Source organism: Vipera ursinii (assembly GCF_947247035.1).
Source record: "Vipera ursinii genome assembly, chromosome: 3".
Taxonomy (NCBI): domain Eukaryota; kingdom Metazoa; phylum Chordata; class Lepidosauria; order Squamata; family Viperidae; genus Vipera; species Vipera ursinii.
Window position 1 is genome coordinate 92,864,143 of NC_139516.1, and position 22,583 is coordinate 92,886,725.

At 37.1% G+C, this 22,583-nt stretch overlaps 1 protein-coding gene across 4 annotated transcripts in view; it reads right to left on the reverse strand.

The window, feature by feature from the left end:
* Window positions 1-22,583, reverse strand: part of PTPRC (protein tyrosine phosphatase receptor type C) — an 87,908-nt gene that overhangs the window by 16,225 nt on the left and 49,100 nt on the right. For all 4 annotated transcript variants that reach the window (XR_014492134.1, XM_083359775.1, XM_083359777.1 and 1 more), the window contains 13 exons: window positions 20,938-21,150; window positions 19,710-19,814; window positions 18,881-19,024; window positions 16,943-17,077; window positions 14,794-14,958; window positions 8,982-9,184; window positions 8,111-8,171; window positions 7,880-7,988; window positions 4,944-4,978; window positions 3,753-3,862; window positions 2,860-2,950; window positions 2,661-2,737; window positions 2,537-2,573 (listed from right to left, as the gene is read on the reverse strand). Coding sequence is in view for 3 of the 4 variants with exons in the window: in XM_083359775.1 (XP_083215901.1) it covers window positions 2,537-2,573; window positions 2,661-2,737; window positions 2,860-2,950; window positions 3,753-3,862; window positions 4,944-4,978; window positions 7,880-7,988; window positions 8,111-8,171; window positions 8,982-9,184; window positions 14,794-14,958; window positions 16,943-17,077; window positions 18,881-19,024; window positions 19,710-19,814; window positions 20,938-21,150 (1,485 nt within the window). In the remaining variant the exon portion in view is untranslated. The remainder of the gene's footprint in view (window positions 1-2,536; window positions 2,574-2,660; window positions 2,738-2,859; window positions 2,951-3,752; window positions 3,863-4,943; window positions 4,979-7,879; window positions 7,989-8,110; window positions 8,172-8,981; window positions 9,185-14,793; window positions 14,959-16,942; window positions 17,078-18,880; window positions 19,025-19,709; window positions 19,815-20,937; window positions 21,151-22,583) is intronic.

Genomic DNA, 22,583 nt, shown 5'->3' on the forward strand with positions numbered 1-22,583 from the left:
TTTAATTTTATTTACAAGAGTCCAATCAGTTGGTGTTTGTCTCTAATATTGCTTTATTTCTAATTTGATATTTTTTCTTCTTGTTTATTTGTTTTATACTGTTTTCAATCAATTCCATTTATTTTAACCAAATATATTTATTTCTAATTAAAGAACAGAAATTAAAAAGATGAAATGACATTTATCAACAGTAACCTAGAAACCAACATTTCAATAAAACCCAAGGTAAACCCACTGTTTATTGCAAACATTGAGTTTTTCTATAACAGAAATTATATGCAACAAAAGAATTCTGTTTAGGTTGTCTCTTTCAGATATTGTATTATTTGTACATACTCCATACACACACACACACAGACACAAACAAACATGTACACACACACACACACACACACACACACACACACACTGCGGCGTCTCAGGGGGTTGGGAGTGGGGGGCACTGTTTTACGGTGGTTCTCCTGCCTCCTGGGCCGCTTGCAGTCGGTGTTGATGGGAGGACAGAGGTCCACCCCGAGATCTCTCGTTTGTGGAGTCCCTCAGGGGTCGGTCCTCTCTCCCCTCCTGTTCAACATCTACATGAAGCCACTGGGTGAGCTCATTCGTGGTTTCGGGGTGGGGTATCACCAGTACGCTGATGATACCCAACTTTTTCTTTCTACCCCTAACCAACCCAGTGATGCCCTCGCCGTGATGTCCCGTTGCCTAGAGGCGGTCCGGGTTTGGATGGGGAGAAACAGGCTTTGTCTCAATCCTGCCAAGACTGAGTGGCTGTTCATACCGTCATCTCGGGCTGACCAGTTTTCTCCATCATTAGCAATAGGGGATGAGGTGTTACCCCCCGTTGATAGGGCTCGCAACTTGGGCATCCTCCTGGATTCACAGCTCAGTTTTGAAGATCATATAGGAGCCGTGACCAGGGGGGCCTTTGCCCAGATTCGCCTGTTGCACCAGTTGCGGCCTATCTGGACTGAGATGCCCTACACACAGTCACTCATACACTTGTGACCTCCCGGTTAGACTACTGCAATGCCCTCTACATGGGGCTGCCCTTGAGGACCACTCGGAGGCTTCAACTGGTGCAGAATTCAGCCACGCGAATTCTCCCATGTAACACCTCTTCTCCGCGAGCTGCATTGGCTTCCGGTTGCCCTCCGGGTGAGATTCAAGGTGCTGGTAATGACCTATAAAGCCCTAAATGGCTTGGGTCTGGACTATCTAAGGGAACACCTGCTGCCGGCATCAAGTTCCCTTCGTCCTGTGTGCCCCCACAGGGAGGGCCTTCTCAGGGTACCGCCGGTTAATGAATGCTGGTGGGTTATTCCCAGGGGAAGGGCGTTCTCTGTGGGTGTGCCTGACCTATGGAACCAACTCCCCACAGAACTTAGGACTGCCCCTGACCTTCGCTCATTTCTCCGGGACCTGAAAACCTGGCTCTTTGAGCTGTTTGGTCCAGACTGTGGGGTTGTTAATTTAATTGGGTTTTAGATTTACTTTTGGGGCTTGAATTTAATTTAATTGTTTTAATTGATTTTGATTTTAATTTTTGTATTTCATGGTTCTAACTGCCCTGTAAACCGCCGAGTCCTACGGGAATAGGGCGGTATACAAATTCAATAAAATAAATAAATAAATAAATAAAAACACACATATATTTCATTAGGAGTATAAAGTAAGTATGAATACATACTCCATACTTCAAGTGGAAAAAAATAAATTAAAATAAAATATGAAGGGCCCTTGGTGGTCTCTGAGCTGAACCAAGCTCAGAATGCACCAAGGATCCCTCATTTCAATCCTGAGCTACAAATATTCTCTTTTATTGGTAAAATAAAATATTTGTTATTAATTGCTACTAAACTGAATGTGTTTTTAAAAAAAAATTAAACAAACAAAGTGTGAATTTTAGGTGTCTTGGGTTTTTTTAAAAAAAAATTAAACTATTTTAATTGTTTTCTGGACTTTGTAAGTTACCACGAGCCTGTTGGAATGGGGGCCATAACAAATTCAAACAAACAAACAAACAAACAAATAAATCCTTAGAGATGTTTAACAAGAACCAACTAAACTTGGTTTTTTTTCCCAATCTGACAGTTCATTAGATACATGATATTTCATTATCTTTGTACAATATATGGAACTGAAATAAATTAATCCCTAGTGATGGCTACCGTGAACCAGCTAAAGGTAAACATGGAACTTAAAAGTTTATTATTTTGCCTGGAAGCAACTTTCATTTTAAAAGTTGCAATTTGCCCAGAACATAAAAGGAACAAAGCAAAGAAGATATAACTGCATGTTCTTAGGCACATAAGGAATGCGTTGCTCTCTAGGATAGAAAGAATAATGGTTGAGCATGTCATGATGTAGAATGGGAAGGAAACTTCCACAGCTATACAGGTACATACCAATTTGTTTTATGGTATGAAAGGGGCCACCAATTCTGCTTGGCGGTCTAATCAGAGACAATAGAGGTAGCAATGATTGTATTAATTCATTTCTATGTGCAATTCAATGTCAGAAGGCTAATACAAACCTTGTGCAGCAATGTATTTTCTCATTTCTTTGAAACCCTATGATAGAAAGTCATATATAAGAGTTAGAAGATGATAAACAATGTCTGGCTATGTTTTTGCACATTTCAAATGAAAGTCACTCACATCAATATAGCTTGCATTTATGTAGTCGTATCCCTGCTCCCCAGGGCTTGAGGCAAGCTCCACACGATTGTAATCGTCTTTTCATATGGAAACAAAAATCAAGATCAAGAATATCAATCAATATTGTCAGTTTGTAATTTTTGAAAGCAGGTAGGGGAGACAACAACTTGAAAAGTTCACGTTTGCGTGATGTGCTTACAGGGGAGGATATCGATGTAGCGGTTTTTGTTCTGGTTAAAAGTCTTGCGTGCTTCTTTTATAGGGTATTTACTGAAGACTCTGGGAATGCTCTGCAAAAGACAATATCCATCTGAGCAAAAAACCTCAGGTAAAAAACAAATTCAGAGAAAGAGTGTGAGCTCCTGAATCCCTGTTTGGGGTTGTTGTTGTTTTTGGGCAGCTATTCTGATTCCAGTTTTCTAGTTCCATTTTGTTTAGCATAAGACCCAAATAATTCAGCAGGATATATTTCTAAATAAGCCTAAAACACAATAATTGAGGCCTATTAAATAAATAATGTAATCTGAATAGAGACATAAAGGCGCTTGTCTTCATATTTATATACATACTTCAGATTATTATAAAGAGACTGTTACTGTATAGCCCTATTCAGACATATTTAATCTAATCTCCCTGATATTGAAAGGAAGGGGATTTTTTTATGACGCTGCAATCCCTTGCTTTGGGGTACAGTCAGGGCGACTGATTGGAACTAAGCGTTTACTGGACAGATGCCTTCCTGACACCTCTGCAGAGTTTGCAGCAGACAATTACTCATTGCGCCCAGAAAGAAATATATGCTGCTACCTAGGATTGAACTCACAGCCTCCTGATTGTGAAGCAAGAGCTCCACCTCTAGGCGACCGATTGGTTCACCTGTCCGGCGGGAAAAGTAGGACACCAGGTTGGGTGTCACCTGTCTGGCGGGAAAATAGAGCCAGCGGATTGGCTGACTGAGGGGATGGGGAAAAGCTATAAGAGGGCACCTGGGGAAGAAGGACTCAGTTCCATCTTGTATTCAATAAAGAGATAAACCCCGTCTGCTGTCTCCTGATCATTACACGGGGCACCCACTACAGAACAGATACTAACCTGAAATTCATCCAGAAACAGCCTTCCTTCATCTGCTATTTTTCTCTTATAAGTCTCCCATAATAACTCTGCAGGAATTGGGTCTATGTTCTTCATGTATCTTTCATCATCTTTAAAAGTAGAAACACTTCCAGATAAGCTTCTGATATGTATAATGAAACAGTAATTCAATACGTGCTTGGGAACATGTGTCAAAATTATTGAATGGGTTTACTGCCTGATCTCAATGAGCTAAGCTTTAAAACCTACCCCCAGATTATTCAATTCAAGGGCATTTAATTCATTTCTGGCAAATCCATTTAAACTTTCACAGTAACAGTGGAGAGGTGAATAAAACATCCCCTGAAAACTAATACGACCATGCAATTGCAATTTATTACAACAGTTTTTCCACCTTCCCTTTTTAGGATCCTTAAATTTGCCAAGATTGAGAACACTGAAATGAAGGCAGCATACATTTTCTTGTAATTATTGCTTTTTTGCAAGAAAAAAAAAATTATACATGGATATTACTTGTAGATACTGTTTTTAATATACTTCAGTGGTGTTAATTGCATTTTTTTCTTTTTAAAAAATCCCTATGTAGGAAAAAGGGCTTAGAAATTTGTTTTGATTAAGGATCAGGAAAGAATTAGTCTTTTTCCACATATTGTATGTTTTTTTGTGATGCTAATCAGGCCATATTCTATTTACAATTGAGCCTGAATTAGAGCAAGATGGTTTTTATGTTTTATTGAAGTTGGTCCTCATTTGCAAAGATAAACAGTGTTTTAGCATATGTATTCTTTGTATTAGAAACTCTTGAAAAGGCTCTAAAGAAATATAAAATTATGCTGAATAAAGTTTAAATTCACTGCTCAAAATGACATCATAATAAAGCTAAAAGTTCATTTCTGGACAAAAGAGAGAGAATAAGCTAAATAAAATAAAGAGTGGCTGCCACTTTTCACTGTTATTTTTACAATAATAACGAGTGTGCGCTGATTCCATTGATATAGGCCATGTATTCACTGATGTAGGAAAGGATGATGAAAGAGACAACAGTGCGCTTAGGGCTTCTCTTTATTCTATCTTAGTTCAGAAGTAGGCCAGGAAAACTCATCAAGGTAGAGAATTCCATGTAGCAATGGAATCCCTAGGGAAAAAAACTTTCGTAGAACTATTTCAAGGGACCTAGAATTAAATATTTACCTCTGGTTACAAGACTTACTCCTTCTTCTTCATCTCTGCAAAAAATATCAAGAGATATGACTGAATGCTGAGAACAAAATATTACTATTTTTCAAGACCTTTTAGTACACTGGTGTGATCAGAATGTGAACACATTAAGCATTTTTTCCAATTCTGCTACTCCACCTTTGAAAGAGAGCAAGTTCCCTTCCTGCTCATTTAAGACCCAGAACAGCAGAGTGTGCTCCCCTGATACATATTAAGAACCAGGGCTTTTTTTGTCATAGAACGCTCAGAACGGAGTTCCGGCACCTTTTTTGGATGGAACCTTGTAGAGTAGGCAAGGCGGGTTGTATGACATGTGTGAGTTCCGGCACCTTTTTCTTTTACAAAAAAAGCACTGTTAAGAACTATTTCAAATGCCACATTTTTAAGCTAAACTTGAGGACAGCCTCACTCCCTGACATACAACTGAACATATTCCTGATCTATGTTACCCTGGCGTTATGTCATTAACTGATTCCCCTGGAGACCACTTGAAACTGGTTTCACTCTATTTGCAGATCCTAAGACAGACATAGCTTCAATGCATGGCTCAGATCCTTTTACCAAGGTTTGAACCCACAAAACCTTACATATGACGATTGTGTTGAGGCAGTGCACTTAATTCAAGAGCTATCTTGAATTGGGAGGAAGGTCTATATATTTCATGTACATAATAAATACACAGAAACCTGGTGCTTATTGGGAAAAAGGACAGGAAACAAAAAGGACAGGAAAATGAAAGGTCATCTCCTGGAAGAAAACTTGATGGTTGGAATGGAACCATTCAATCAGCATCTTTCTAAATTTTCAATATAAGTACAGGTTCATTATGTTCATTGACCGATGGTGTGTGTGTGTGTGTGTGTGTGTGTATGTGCGTGTATAAATAAAATTATCAAGTTCCAAGGAGAATAAAAACCAAAAAAAGGCAAATAAATGAATGAAGTACATAAACGTTACTTAAAATGCTAAAAAGAGATTGCAAATAATATTAAAGAGAAATAAATTCTAAATTAAGAAGGCCAAAATATTAGTACAGGTAGTCCTCAACTTCAAACATTTGTTTAGTGACTGTTTGAAGTTCCAACAGCACTGGAAAAAAATGAGTTATGACTGGTCCTTGCACTCACAACCATTGTAGCATCCTCATGGTCACGTGATCAAAATTTAGACACTTGGCAACCAGCATGTATGTGCCATGGGGTCACGTGTGATCACCATTTGAGAACTTCCCAGTTGGCTTCCAGCAAACAAAGTCAGTGGGGGAAGTTAATGACTGTGTGTTTTATTTAACAACTGTAGTGATTCACTTCTGCAATGATACACTTAACAACCATAGCAAAAAAAGGTCATAAAATTAGGTGCAACTCATCTAGGAGATATAGGAGTATAGCCAGCAATACCAACAGGCTGAAGAACAGCTTTTATCCAGGGCTTGTTAGGCTCTTGAACGGGAAATAACTTTATAAATTTTATGTATGATTGACTTGCATGGCCAGTGTGTTGTGCAATTAGCTCACATTGTGTAATAAGATGGAGGGTTTGTTGTCACTGTGAGTTGTGTGGGGGGGCATGAAGGGAGGCTCAGCCAATCTTAATGTATACATGGTTGTACTTTGACAATAAAGGTTCATTCATTCATTCATTTAACAACCACCTTGTTTTGCACCATAGATTCTGGTCCCAATTGTGACTGTAAATTGAGGACTACTATAAAACTATAAAGTAAAGGTAAAGGTAAAGGTTCCCCCGCACATGTGTGCTAGTCGTTTCCGACTCTAGGGGCCGGTGCTCATCTCCGTTTCAAAGCCAAAGAGCCAGCGCTTGTCCAAGGACGTTTCCATGGTCATGTGGCCGGCATGACTAGACGCCAAAGGCGCACGGAATGCTGTTACCTTCCCACTGTAGTGGTCCCTATTTTTCTACTTGCATTTTTTACGTGCTTTCGAACTGCTAGGTTGGCAGAAGCTGGGACGAGTAACAGGCGCTCACTCTGTTACGTGGCACTTGGGATTTGACCCACCAAACTGCCGACCTTCTGATCGACAAGCTCAGCGTCCCAACCCACTGAGCCACTGCGTCCCTACTATAAAACTATACCCCTCAGAAAATCAGAGTGACAATGAACTTCCATAAAATCAGAAGAAATCAATCAACTGAGGGGAGGGGGAATTTAAGTGTAGCTAGTTAAAATCTGGAAGGCATTCCAGCAAGACTAGCAAAAATGTTTAAAAATATGTCAAACAGATGCTGGAAATGTAAACATAACTCAGGCACGTATTATCATGTTTGGTGGACATGTGGCAAAGCAAAGGTTTATTGGAAAAAGCTACATGCTTGGTTAGAAAAACTATTGGGAGAACATGTTGAATTTAAACCTGAACTTTTCTTATTAGGTATAATGCCAGAAAAGATTAATAAACAAAGCTTATATTTGATTCTACATGTCACAACAGCAGCAAGAATAGTCTTCACGCAATATTGGAAAAATGAAGAGCTACCACCAGAGGAAGAAATAATCAAAAAAATATTGGAATGAGCAGAATATTACCAAATCTAGGATGCATTGTACAAATAGCTAAAGGAAAGAATCAAGGATTAGGAACCGAATATGCATTAGCGATTTTTTGAATCCAGACAGCATGCTGGTTGAAAAATTCATATATGTATGTAAGAGAAAATTAATAAAATCTTTATTAAAAAAAATCTGGAAGGCATTGGTTTTTGTCTTGAATGCAACTGTCAGTAATTGTGATAATAATGAAAAATTCTTTCTATAATTTTGTGTAAAATTTTCTGTGTTTTTCTGCAGTGCAATTTACAGTGATAGTAATGGGACAGACCAGGGTGCCATTTTCCTATCGTTGTCATACACACTTAGGAGAGCAAAATAATGCATTTTACAAAGCTACCTTGTGTTCTTTCTGTTAAGGATATATATTTTATACAGGACAAGAAGTAAAGCCAAAACTGTTACAATAATCAGGAACGCCAAAAATCCAATGACAGCTTTAGTATCATCTGTAGAAAGAAATGAAAGGAAACAAAGAAATGTCAACGTTTTGTTGTTATTATCTTGTGTTTTCAGTATGCAAATTAAACTAATCAGCAAATTAAAAGGAACTTTTAAAATGTTAACATACACTTGGTGGTTATTTCTTTCGATATTGGCTCTGAAAAGTAATGCCCATTGGAAACCAATACCTGGCAAGAAGAAGAAACAATAAATTTAGAGATTTGAAATGCTACAAAAATGAACTGTTACATAAATCTTCTAAAATTTTCTATGAAAGCCATATCTTAGGAAACCTTCATCAAGAATATATATGTCTTAAGGGACGTTGTAAGGAACAGCTGCCCAAGAGTTCAGTGCCAGGGTTAGGGTTATGTTGACTTAATTCTGAGGAAATGGCTAAGGATGCTTGGCTGTTAATTAATTTATTATTTCAATTAGCAATTTGACTGTATTCAATTTAGTTCTATTTAAAATTGCTGCAGGGTGCCCCTGACCAGATAAGGTTGTAGTTACCACATCTGACCAAAGGGATAAAAGATACATTTGGTCCTTGAAAACACTTGTCAATTGGCAACCACTAATGACAATGATAGATCCAATTACTGCTAACTATTGCTCCTATAATTCTGAAGCAATCCACTCCAGAACATTGTATCCTGAATTTAATCATCAGATTAGCCAAGCATAAACAGTGTTTTCAGCTTGTCTGCATGTCAGCCCTCATCCAACCATTAGCCTGGTTGAAGGACTGATTCAGAACATCAACTTAATTTATTATTATCTCAAAACCTTGACTTTACTGATGAGATAGATAGATAGATAGATAGATAGATAGATAGATAGATAGATAGATAGATAGAGATAGATAGATAGATAGATAGATAGATAGATAGATAGATAGATAGATAGATAGATAGATAGATAGATAGATGATAGACTGTATTTCAGGGGGAAAAGGTGAAATATCTCAGTCTCAAGTTTAGAACAATGCAACTTACTGTAAAAGTGTACGTTTTCAAAAAAGAAAGCTTGTCCACTTTGAATTTGCAGTTGCTGCTGTTCTTTTCACCACCACCATCCCATTTTAAAATATAGCGCTTGTGGGGTCCATTTAATTCATCTGGCCCCATACAAAAAACCTCTACGATATTGTTTCCATCGTTGGATAGGATTAAGTCAAAGTTTTTCAAAGGACTTGGTTCTGTTGAAAATTAAAATGGTTTTCATTAAAAGAAAATAAGCAGCACTAAGAGTATAGGAATCAGAATGCTCCAACAATTTCAGGTAGTCCCTGTTTAATGACTGCAATCAGTTCTTAAGCAAAATGGTCACTAACTGAAGACGCAATTAAGAGAAAGGCAGCGATGGATGCTGCAAAATTCACTGGTTGCTGCTCTTTCATTCAAATAAAGTTCTTTTGTACAGTGTCCTTTGACCTTTTTTCTTTTTTTGCTCCCTTGCAGGTCAGAGAGATTGCTTAAACAAGCTACAGATAGTCCTCAACTTAAAACAGTTCCTTTAGTGACTGCTGAATGTTACAATGGCAATGAAAAAAGTGACTTATGGCCATTTCTCAAAATTACCACCTTTGAAGCAGGCCCTGTGATCATGTGATCAAAATTCAGACGCTTGGCCTTCTGACAAGCAAAGTCAATGGGGGAAGCCAAATTCACTTAACAACTAGGTTACTAACTTATCAACTGCAGTGATTCACTTAACAACTGAGGCAAGAAAGGTCGTCAAATGAGGCAAAACTCACTTAACGAATGTCTCACTTAGCAACAGAAATTTTTGGCTCAATTGTAGTCGTAAGTCATAGACTACCTGTATATCTTTTTGAGTTGTTTTTCTCTGCAGTGCAGCATTTCCATAAAAAGTGCTAACCACAATTAACAAGGTCAGCTCTGTGACCTTAATTAGTTGATTAGAATCCTGGAGTTAGGAATGGTTAGGAATGGGGCGGTGGGGAGGGGGGTCAAGGGGAGGAGGGGGCAAACCCGGCTAAGCTCAGCTCTTCCGTTCTCCTTCCGACCGCTTGTTGGGCGAAAGTCTCCCCAGGCCGCCTCTGCCTGGCAGTGAGCGCAAGTCTCGGCTTGACGCTATCCCGGCCCCTGAAAGCCTCCGGGTTTAGATGCCCATTTGCGGGGCACATTGAAAGCAGGTCTCCTGCTTGAGCAGAGGGCTGCACTAGAAGTCCTCCAAGGTCCCTTCCAGCTCTATTCTGACCTTCAAGATGCCTGAAACTGACCAAGCCATAATCAGTTTTACACCAGATATTTTTGGTTGTCCTAAATGTGTGCATTGGTTGGGAAATGATATTTTTTACTACTGTTTATTATAGGTAGTCCTCAAGTTATAACCACAACTGAGTCTAAATTTTTTGTTGCTGAGACATTTGTTAAGTGAGTTTTGCCCCATTAGAAAACTTTTCTTGCTACAGTTGTTAAGTGAATCATTGTATTTATTAAGTAAGTATCATATTTGGTAAGTGAATCTGGCTTCCCCCCTTGACTTTGCTTGTCAGAAGTCCACAAAAGGAGATCACGTGACCCCAGGACACTGCAACCATCATAAGTATAAACCAGTTGCCAAGCATCTGAACTTCTGGTCATGTGACCATGGGGATGCTGCAATGGTCGTAAGTGTGAAAAATGATCATAAGTCACTTTTTTCAAATTGTTGTAACTTTGAATGGTCACTAAATGAACTGTTGTAAGTTGAGGATTATCTGTACTGTCACATTTACAAATGGTCACTATATAAGGCAGTTGCTAAACAAGGACTATCTGTACATAAAATATACTCTCCTTGGTGCTACCCAGTGCTTTTTTTGTAAAAGAAAAAGGTGCCGGTGTATCACACATGTCATACAACCCACCTTGCTTATCCTATAAGGTTCCATCCAAAAAAGGTGCCGGAACTCCGTTCTGAGCGTTCTATGACAAAAAAAGGCCTGGTGCTACCTATATTAATTATATATGCTAGATGCTACATACAGCACATTCAGAAAGTATTCTGACTCCCTTCACTTTTGTCAATTTTGTTATGCTGCAGCCTGATTCTACAATTGTTGAAATTCATTTTTTTCTCATTAATCTACATTTAGTACCCCGTGATGTCAAAGTGAAAACAGAATTTTAGAAATGTCTATAAATTTATTAAAAAGAAAAAACTGAAATATGTTGACTTTCTAAATCACTTAGAGTGCTGGAAAGCACTATAAAGCTGTATATAAATCTAAGTGCTATTGCTACTGCTATTGCTCAACTCACACATAGTGACTCCAGGTGGCATACATTAAAAATCCACAGTTAACAATTCACAATGTAAAGTCCCACCTCTACCACCTTGATGGAAACAACAGAATCAGACAAGCTACTTAATTGGTTCCAAATAGGGTCTCCAAGCCTTGGATCAAAGCATGTGTTCAGTGCCTTGATTATACTTTGAAATTGCATTTCTGCACTGTGATTAGCAATAAAAATTATATTATTGGGGTTGGTTGCATAGTCTGACAGCTGTTTAGGACAGATTAGATGTTTTTCATACACCCATCCAGTCTTTCCCAAGGACCTGGGATAAGCAAAAGTTGTTTCGTAATATTAAAGTTATCATTAAAGTATGTAAGTTGTTTCAAGTAAAACTTTTGCAATTGATTGATTGTGATTTGGTCAATGCCAGTGGTATTTAAATAATGCTCCAGATGTTTTGAGATTGCACCCAAGACGCTTACTACTACTGCTACTATAGTTGTTTTCTTTTGCCAGTCATTCTATTTGTATTTGATGGCCTTTGTCTTTTGTGATTTTTCTCTAGTTCTTTCTCTTTTATTCTGCTCTCTTCCATGTCCTCTAATCAGACTTTATAATGAATGTCTTCATCAAGACTCTTTAAATTATTTCCATATGGCATCTTGATTCCTTCTGTTTTCACTATTTTTTCCCCATTGATGATGAGGATGGAACATTTGTCTAGTCCAAACTCCATTGCGATATCCTGGCTGTGTATATGAACAGCAATGAGCAGTAATTATGTTTTTCCATACAGCTTCAAGATTATCCATGTTAAGGAGGTGGGCTGGTCTACCAGGTTTTTTTAAAAAAATATTTTATAGCCAGAGCCTGACTTGTTCAGTACTGTTGACAGAGGAATCAGTGCAATCACAGATAATAGTAATGAGTTACCTTGAAAGTTTCCTCTCTTCGTATTAACATCTCCCAGTTTATCACTCTTGATCAGCAACTGTGTCTTCCACTGTGCCATTAATCTTTTCACAAAGTTTCTGATGTTTTTACTGAGTCCTGTTATTTCTAGGCACTTGATTATCTAATCACTTAGCAGGGAGTTGAGCACCTTATTGTAATCAACCCAAGCTACATTCACGTTGGTCTTTTTTTTCTTACAATTATCCAAAACTTGTCAACTAGGAACTGATCTTTTGTTCTTCTGTTGTTTGGGCAGTTTCCTTTCTGCCTACGCAGAAAGAGCATGGTTCCAACTAAGCGCTGTTGGATTTCATCAGCTACAACACCAGTTAGCAATTTGAAAGTTGTTGGTAAGCAGATAATTGGCCTGTAGTTGCCTGGTGCTGCCCATTTTGTTGGACCTTTCATTATCAGGTAGATTTTGCCAGATGTTAACCAATCCTCAACTTCACCTTCTGGCAATATGTTATTAAACTGTTTGGCAATAAGTAAATATAGACCAATCAGATGTTTCAACCAAAAACCATGCAGTTCATTTTTATCTGGTGCTGAACAGTTCTTGAACTTCCTTGCCCTTTTCTCCACCATTTATGGTGTAATTATAAGTTCTTTCATTTCAGCTCTTTTTTATTCTATTCCGCCTCCTTTATCTAAGCTGCATTCTTGTATTGTTTTGGATTGATCCATAGCTGCACCCAAAACTGCACTGTTTCTTTTTGTCAGGGGTTGACTGATTTCAATGCAGACTCTCCTTTGATGAATTGCTAAAAATATTTTTGATTTAATGAAATTGGAGATTTTGCCTATCGTGTGCAATTTGATATTGATATTGCTGATCTTCTTGACTATAGTTTTTATTTGCTGCTTTATTATTTACAGTGCTTCCTTAATCTTCCTTGTTTCTAAGTAGTATTTCTTGATGAGGTATTCTTTCATCTTCTTGTCCTCCAGCTTCTTTTCTTTTATCTGTTTTAGTTTGCCTTCATCTAATCTTAGCTTGCTGATCTTATTTTCCAATTTGGTGATTTGGGGCTTTTTTTCTTCTTTGTTAGTTTTGGATCTCAGGTATTCAATTATAACCTCAGTCATGCTGTATATTAGTTCATTTGTTTCTTGCTGTGAGCTGGTGTTTAAATTTCATACAGTATTGGTATCTTTTAATACTTGGGCTAGTTGTTTCTTTGGAAGAAGCCTCAATGTAGCCAATCTAATTTTGTTGTTTTTGTGCTGTTCTAGATGTTTAGTTACTCTTTGTTTCAATTCTTCTTTTTTTAGTTAGAGAACTTTGTTTTTTCCGAAGCAAAAGCAATGAAGAAGTGCCTGGTTTGGGAATGGAAATGATTCAGTAGCAATGCTAACTGCTGCTACTGCCGACTCCTTCTTATTTGCTTCAACAGTCTGAGGTACTTCTGGCAAGAATCACAAAACTGTGTCTCACTTACTTTGGCCATGTCATATGGGGTAATTTACTGGAGAAAGGAATTATGTTGGGTGAAAGGAAACCAGGTTGTCAAATAACATAATGACTGGACACTGTCAAAGCTGACACCAGCCAGAGCATAGAAAAACTCAAAGAAGTAGTGCAAGACCAAAAGATGTGAAGAGATCTGACCCATAGAGTCCCTGAGAGTCAAACACAACTGAATGGATAATATCATCATCTTAATTATTGCTTTGTTTTCAATCTTTGCATATTTGCAACAAGTAAACCCCTTTTGGGACGCAATGGGTCCATGGTTAAAGATGATGAGCTTATCAGCTGGAAAGCTAACAGCCCAGGTTTGAGACCTAAGTGCTGATCCTGAGTTCACATTACTTGCCCCAGCTCCTCCTCACCTAACAGTTTGAAAGCATGGATATGCAAGTAGATAAATAGGTTCCACTTAAGTGGGAAGATAACAGTGGTCTCTGCACCTTGGCATATAGTTATGCTGGCGACATGACCACAGAAACATTTTCAGACAATGCTGGCTTCTTCTGCTGGCTAAGAAACAGAAGGAGCTCCTCCCCCTAGAATCGGACACAACTGGAGAGGGGAAACCTTTACCTTGGTGGAGCAGTGGGCTAATGCCTCCTTAAGTAATACCAGCTGCCTGCAATTAGTGCAAGTTCGAGTCCCACCAGGCTCAAGGTTGACTCAGCCTTCCATCCTTCCAAGGTAGGTAAAATGAGGACCCAGATTGTTGGGGGCAATAAGCTGACTTTGTAAAAATGCCACTTGGGGGCCCCCGAAAGACCTAATAAGCAGGCATATACATAGAATGAAGGCTATTGATTTGTGCTTCTTAGATTGTAAGCCGCCCTGAGTCTTCGGAGAAGGGCGGGATATAAATGGGATAAAAAAAATACCTTTTCTTCTAGTAGTCCTGCAGCTGCTGGCCCTGGTTGTTCAGCCAACAGTCCTGAGTTCTGTGCCTCATTTGTACACATGTAGAATACACATGATGGCACTTTTTATATATAACCATCCAGAGTCGCTGGGAGTCAAATAACATATAAATTTAATAAATAATACTAATATTATATATTGTTGCTATAACCTTAGCCCCCAATTAAATATTCACAACTAAATTTAAATATTTACAATTAAATATTCACAACTTACTTGTTGGCTGAGTCATATTAGACACAATACAGGCTTTCCCCTCAAGTTGTAGGTGATTTTTTATTTCTGTATATGCCCATATTCTCATTTCATATTTTGTGTAAGGTTTTAAACTGATCCTTGTATATTGCATGCGATTCTTTTCTTTAATAGTACCTAGATTTTCTGGAAATGTTAAAAGCATAAATACATTCAAATATAAATAATGTTGGTACAGACACAAATTCAGAAATAATTATTGGCACTTATTTTCATAAAAGGAAGCCCATTAAAATTGCCAAAATAAAGATGGATGAATGAACATATCAAATTTGATTTCTTATTTTTTCTGAATCCAGCAACTTTCATTTGCCAAACTGAGATCTATTTAAAAGAAGAAGAAGAAGAAGAAGAAGAAGAAGAAGAAGAAGAAGAAGAAGAAGAAGAAGAAGAAGAAGAAGAAGAAGAAGAAGAAGAAGTAGTTTGCACTAAGGTTTCTATGTATTTTGATGTATACTTTTTCCAAACACATCCATTTCATTTGCAATTTTGCATATTACAGTTTTTGCAATTTTCTTTAACAATGCAGTTATGAAGATTGTTTTTACAAACACATATTTTCTCTAATATATATATATATTAAATTAGAAAACTGTAAAATGGTGGAATTTGAATATTACCTAACTAGGTTCTACATTAATATGAGTTAGTTAGATACTTTCCATTGCAAACTAAACAAATTTCTTACCAAATTTCAGAATAATACTTTGTTTTGATTAATTTATCCTCAATTGATTTTTACCTCAGAATATTTATTGCAGTTTACAAAGTTTTTTTGTTTCAGATAATAAATTGTTCACTTCAAATGTGTGTAAATTACACACAAGTACTATATGACTTAGTTCTGGAACTTGGAAGATGGGAGAATCCAATTTCAATAAATTCTAGCTCTATCTATCATCTGCCTATCTATCTACTTGGGGAAATTAGTCTCCTAAGGAGCACAGTTGCTCATGAGGGTAGAACACTGGTCTGACAATTGGTTGGCTCAAGACCCAGCCCCCAACTGGGCATTCCCAGGCAACAGTGATCTCACCAGCAAATCCTTTGGCCGCAGAAGTACTTCAGTACTTCCGACATAGAAAAAAAATAGTCTCCTAAGGGAAGTGGATGGATGGATGGATGGATGGATGGATGGATGGATGGATGGATGCAAAGATGGATGGATGCAAAGATGGATAGATGGATGGATGGATGCAAAGATGGATGGATGGATGGATGGATACAAGGATGAATGGATGGACAGATAATTTCCTGCTCTTTCCCTCTGCTGAACTCCCAGCAACAATACTGCCTTTATTTCTACATTGGTCTATGTGATAGAACTTTACTTGGAATTAAAAATAATCTCTCTTAATATTTCAGTCCACTCCTTTGTTCAAATGTTGTCCTTTTTTCGCAAGAAAAACAGGAAGTCATGATGGCTAAAGGAAACCTTTTGAACAAAATTTGTTCAAAATTTCACATGGCCTCAAGTGAAATGGGCTAGGAATATTTTGCAATGAAGGACATGTTGACATCTCTATCTGTTCAATATATCAATATGAACTAGAGTGGCAACTGACTTTTATACTGCATTGACACAATGTATAAGCTGTGTACAAACTGCCAAGATATCTGAGATGTAGTACTGGTTGAGTGGCATCTACTGCCCTTCCCTCCAAGAGAAAAGGAATAATTTGAGGTCCAGAAGAAGTGGCTGAGGAGTAACCACTGTCCTCCACCAATATCTGCCATGCCTGTCTGCTAATTGAAACTGGGATGATACTGTGAAGATACATTGAGATCTACAGAAAGGAGAACTTCAGTTTGAAGGAGTCAATACAAAATCAAACTATTTTCAGTGTTAGTGATCGAGATTAGAAAATTACTCTGAATATATCCTTGAAATTAACTGTGTTATTCATATTCAACAGAGTAAATCTATTACTAGAAGAAGAAGCGAACAAGAGTAGCTACTTGTCAAGGTTTTTATAATGATCCATCCAGAAAATTTTGAAAATATTTTTTAAAAATCCTGAAAATGCATGAGTAGGTGTTTTCAAACAATTGGAAATATATATCGGTAGTACATAGCAATAGTAGCAGTATTATTAGTATACATACATACCACCAGTTTTTGTATTGCGTATGTTGATGTTATAACCATGAATAGGGCCATTTCTCTGGTTTTTTGGTGCACTCCAAGTAACTGTTATATTTTCTGCAGTTGAGTCTGATAAACAGTTTTTAGGTGGGTCTGGTACTGATAGAAAAAATAACAGAAAATCAAGCAATGACAAAATAATGATATCTGGGGTATGACAACAATAAATAGAATATGAGCAATATAAACCATGACTTTACGGAAGGGAAATAGAACCAGTGTCCAGCAGTAGATTGTGCACTTTTGCAACATTGTGTATTTCTAGAAAATGTCAGAAATTTCAGGCCTTAGAAATGTTTATCAACTTCAAACAGAGTAAGAATACAAGACCAGCAAGTCCTATGTGGAGTTAATCAACTACCCACATAGACCAACCACTTCTCCAACTCTACTTTTACAAAACTTCTACTTGCCCCAGAGGTGATATTTATTCAGGACACGATGTATGGTGATAATATCTCTTGAGAGTTGAGTGGCATGTACTGTAAGTGTACTAAATTCCTCTTTCCACAAAGTACATCTCTTTAGAAATCACATATTGGTCTCCAGAATCTCCTGCTAGTTGGGCCCATAAACAATGAAAAATAAACTTTCATCATTTCTAATCAATTGCAATTTTTGTTGGTGATTATAAGAGCAGTTAATAATTCCCAATGACTTCTGATGGGATGAGATGAAAAGTCAACACATCCCGTGCTAAATCTGGCACAGGGAAGTAAATATGAGCAATTATCCTGAGATCTGTGTGCAGAGGGAGAGTATTTATAACAACAGAATCTCCAAGTTATTGAAGATTTTAGAAAATCAAAATACAAATGACCTGCATTCTCCAAGTAAGGTACAATTTTCTTGTTAATTAAGGTTATGTCTTATGATGCTATAGATATATCCATCTAATATTCTCAGTAGCAAATAATAGCACTGAGTTGCCATTGTCTTTTCCCAAGATTTTCCTAATCTAATCTAAAGCTTTGACATTACTAATGCTCTTAAGATCAGCCAATCATATTTATACTGTTGCCCTCAGACAAAAAGAATGGAAGAAAGGAAAAAAGGAATAAAAATCCAATAAGGTCTTAAGTATTATAAGTGATTTTTTTAGATGACAATGGCAAAAATTCTTTAAAATCTTTGGGCCAAATTAAAAGTAATTTTAAATGCATATTTGCACTTAATATGCATGCTTTTGTTGGTCCTGAAAAGAAGTAACTTTTTTAAAGCAGTTACCTACAATGGGAGGAAATCACAAACTGTTGATCTTGTATTAATTCTCTTTAATCTCATTACTCTGTGAGGACCACCAAATAATTTATCTTTACCAAAATCATCCTATGCTTTAGTCAGAGGGCTTTAATTATAAAGTCTTCCAACATAATTATAAAACTTGGTTGGACTGCAGTTAGCCAGGCAAAAGTAAAGCCATGCTTTTCCAGATATCTATGATGTCTCTACAGGATCTCCACAGCATTCATTGTATGGAAACATTCACAGAATTCTAAGCATACTGTATGCAACATTCACAGAATTCTAAGCATACTGTATGCACCAGAGATGCGATCCTTCAGTCTGATCCATTAGTTCCGAAAAATCTTTTCAGGGTCTGAATCAGTTCAGTTACTTTCCATTAAAATTATTCAGATGTTGGCCAGTAAGACTAAAATGCAAACTGGGGAGAATAGCCACACCTGTGAACTATGCCTCCAGTTTCCCTACGGACCTAGCTGCTTATAATGAACTTTGATGATTTAGCATTATAGTCTGATATACCTTACCAAATATCAGTTATCAGGATCACTACACATACCTCTTCCTGTTTAAATACATTCAGAAATATTTAGTTTTGGGGAAAATTCAGTAAGTAGTAAGTAACAAAGCATAAGAAAATCATGGTGGGATACTCACTTCCATAGTCTGTTGTTAACTTAACTGTACGATTTATTGATTCACCATGAATAGTTGAATTGCATGTGTACTTTGTGTTGGGTGACACTTCAAATGTATGCTCTGGTTTATTCACATGATCACACATGAGGCTAGACTTATTACCTGTAAGGAATTAAAAAAAATGCCCTGAAATCTAAGCATCTGGGAGATTCTACATCTGCAATAGTCTTGCCAAGCCTGTCCTCCAGATGTGTAAACTTCAACTCCTACAATTCCCAAACTGGTATAAGGATCACTGAGAATTCTGTAAATTTAAATGCTCAAGAACATCCTGGGTTGGGAATTTTGATTTGCATGTTGAGTTTTGATTTCATTTTTAAAGAAGAAAAAAATGATTTGTTTTTCAAAGGAGAAAAGAAAATTAGATCTACAATGCAATAGAAATAATTCTAAAGACAATCCACCAAAAAGTTGTATCAGTACTACAGATAGTCCTTCTTTATTTACCATAATGGGGACCCACAATTTGATCATTAAATGAAACAGTCACTAAGCGAAACCTTAGCTGTGCTTATTATCTTTCTTCAACTTTCTTTTGCTTTACAGACTTTTGAAGGTCATAAATGTGAGGACTGGTCACAAAGTCACTTTCCATCACTGTATAAGTCAGTTGCTCAATGAAGCTTTCCTATATGTACATAAAATGAAAACTCAAATTGTTTGAAACATTTTTATAATAGTGCCTTTATCTTTTATAAAGTGAAGCTCTTATATACAAAGTACTTTTTGATTTCCCCATCAATTTTAGATCAAATGCCAAATTGATTCCATTAAAAAAAAATCCTACCATTTTGGAAGCAACAATATGAATATTTCAATTTACACCCAGCATCAGTGTCCCAAAATAAAGTTATTGTAGTATTACTGTAAGCTTTATTCAATTGCTTGTTTTCTGAAAGAGAGGGAGAGAGAAAAAATGAATTCATTTAAGTATTTTTCATGTTTTAAAAAATGCTGGAAAATTACATCTTCATTTACGTGGGTTACCAAACTATACACTGGATGAAACATTAACAAAGTTTTCAACAAACAAGAAAGAAGAAGAAAGGTGGAAGTGTAATTCCAACGATGAGCAGCTCCTTATTACTCTTTTCAAAGAATCTTTTCTCACATTGAGATCACAACATTGGAAATTCTTTTTCTTCCATGGGCTGATAGACCTTGTCTACCAGCTCATTACTCTCTCAACGATACTAAAGTATAAAACACCATTTCCAGCCAGAGAATAGGTTGTCTTAGTTTCTCCCATGCTTCTCGCCCTGAAATCTTCATCTGCCTATCAACCACAGCTTGTAAGGAATCTGGGATACAAGTTGTGGGATGAGGGAAGCAGGTATATCAAGTGAAAGCAGTTTCTGGCTTTCAGCTGTTAAATGGGATTCCTGGATAAATTCCCTGAAGGTTGCTAAACCTTCAGTTTTACATTTGAAAAGCAAAATGCCTCAGCCATTCCTATTTTAAGTTTGTTGCAAAATATTCTTCAAAGGGAGAGTGATACTTGGTAACACTTGGGATCTTGAGATCATGTCAGACAGGAAGGGAGTGTTTTTGAATCAGGAAATAGCTTTCTGATGAATTACTACCAGCCTCACCTAGCTAGCAAATTCAAGAGTCGCTAGGATTTCATAATTTTAAAAATTCCGATAGTCAAAGTAAAGATAAGTTCAGGTTCTTGCTTAATGATGGTAATTCAGACCAGCAACTCCATCACTAAGTGATGCAGTTGTAAAGCATGATGCCACTTGTTTGTTCTGGTTTACAATGGCAATTTTGGCATTTACAGTTGCCATGAGTACATGAATCCCATCACTGTTAAGAAACTCATTTGTCTTGTTCCCACAGCATTAAAGCGTGTCTATTTGGTCCATCTCATTTAGCTAAATTTGTACTCTGTATTGCTAAGAAGCAATACAGCCCTACCCCAAAATGATGTTTAATGCAGGCTTAACAGAGTTCGGAAAACAGCAACCCTTAAAAGCAATAATGTGGATTTTGTTTTAGTGAATTATAATTACCAGAAACGGGAACATAAATATAAAAATCTCTCTCGCAATCCTTGTTGAACTTTGCTGTTATGGTATAGTTTTGGCATTCTTTCAGACGAGATAAAGTATTGTTCTCTTTGTTCCAATCACAAGAACTGCAGGCAACATTCAGCAAATCTAATGATCCATTAAACATAAGGTATGGAGCATCCTTTGTAACTTTCTTAGAAAGGTGAATAGAGTCTACAAGACAAATGAACAAATAAAAGTTGGATGTAAGAATTAAATCCACCGAAGGCCACAAATGAGATAATAAAATGTAAATCATAAGTTTACAGTTTTATTCCTGTATTAATTAAACTACTTAGTACTCAGAGGATTCCACTTCTGCTCTATGGCAATGACTCCGCTCTTATAAAAACACAAAACGTCTAGAATCAGTGTGATCTAATTTTTTTCTGATTAGATTTATGAAGCCACCTCAAATCATTCTTCAGGGCCCTTGATGTGTTTACTCAATCTGGATTAGGTTTTCCTATACTGCTTAAGATAGTAACTGAAAATAAATTATGGAAATTTGGCCCAACTAGTTCTTACAGATTAATTTAATTGTTTAGGGGAAAAACATTTTTTTTCTTTGCAGCCTGTCAGTTTAAAGACTAAAAACGATGGGTCTGGACAAAGCTATCTCAGAGACCATACAACATATCCTTAGACTTCAACAAAGACTAACAGATCCAAAGTGCCAAATTATGCTTCCAACTCACCTTTTCTGGAAATTTTCATTCTCAAACAGGAAGACACTTACATTACACAGTTTTAATACTAAATCCTCCAGGAAGTAGAGAATAGAGGGATAGTTCAGCAACATTTTCAGTCTAGATAGAACAGTGTTTCTCAACCTTGGCTATTTTAAGTTGTCTGAACTTCAACCCAGAACCCAGAATTCCCCAGCCAGTATGTTTAGCTGGGAATTTTGGGAGTTGTAGTCCAGACAGCTTAAACTTGCCTAGGTTGAGAAACACTGATGATGTTATCACAGCGACATTGTCAAATGTGGCTTATCCAGGGCTCACCTGTATCTCTGCTCTGTTGTTCTGTTTATTAAAAGCACTTTTATTAAGCAAGCTGCCTGTGGTCCTCGACCTTTGACTATAATTGAGCCATAACGTTATGTTGCTAAGTGAGACATTTGTTAAGTGAATCATTGCAATTGTTAAGTTAGTAGCCTGCCTGTTAAGTGTATCTGGCTTTCCCACTGATTTTGTTTGTCAGAAGGTTGCAAAAGGGGATCACGTGGCCCCGGGATACACTGCAACCGTCCTAAATGTGAGTCAGTTGTCAAGCATCCAAATGTAAATCACGTGGCCATGGGGATGCTGCAACAGTCATAAGTGTGAAAAACAGCCATAAGTCACATTTTCAGTGCCGTTGTAACTTTGAACAGTCACTAAATGAACTGTTTAGTCATCTGTATTTGTTACCAAATGGACAAATACAGATGAAGAGCCCATGAAAATGATTCTCTGCTAAGGATTCCAACAAAAGCTCTTCTTTTTTAAAAAAAAGTATAATAATTTATATGGCATGTGTATATGTATATTTTAATACTACAAGAGAATCCAAAACAACTGGGGAGGCAATCTTTTAAACTGATAGAGCTTCTTTCTTATTCA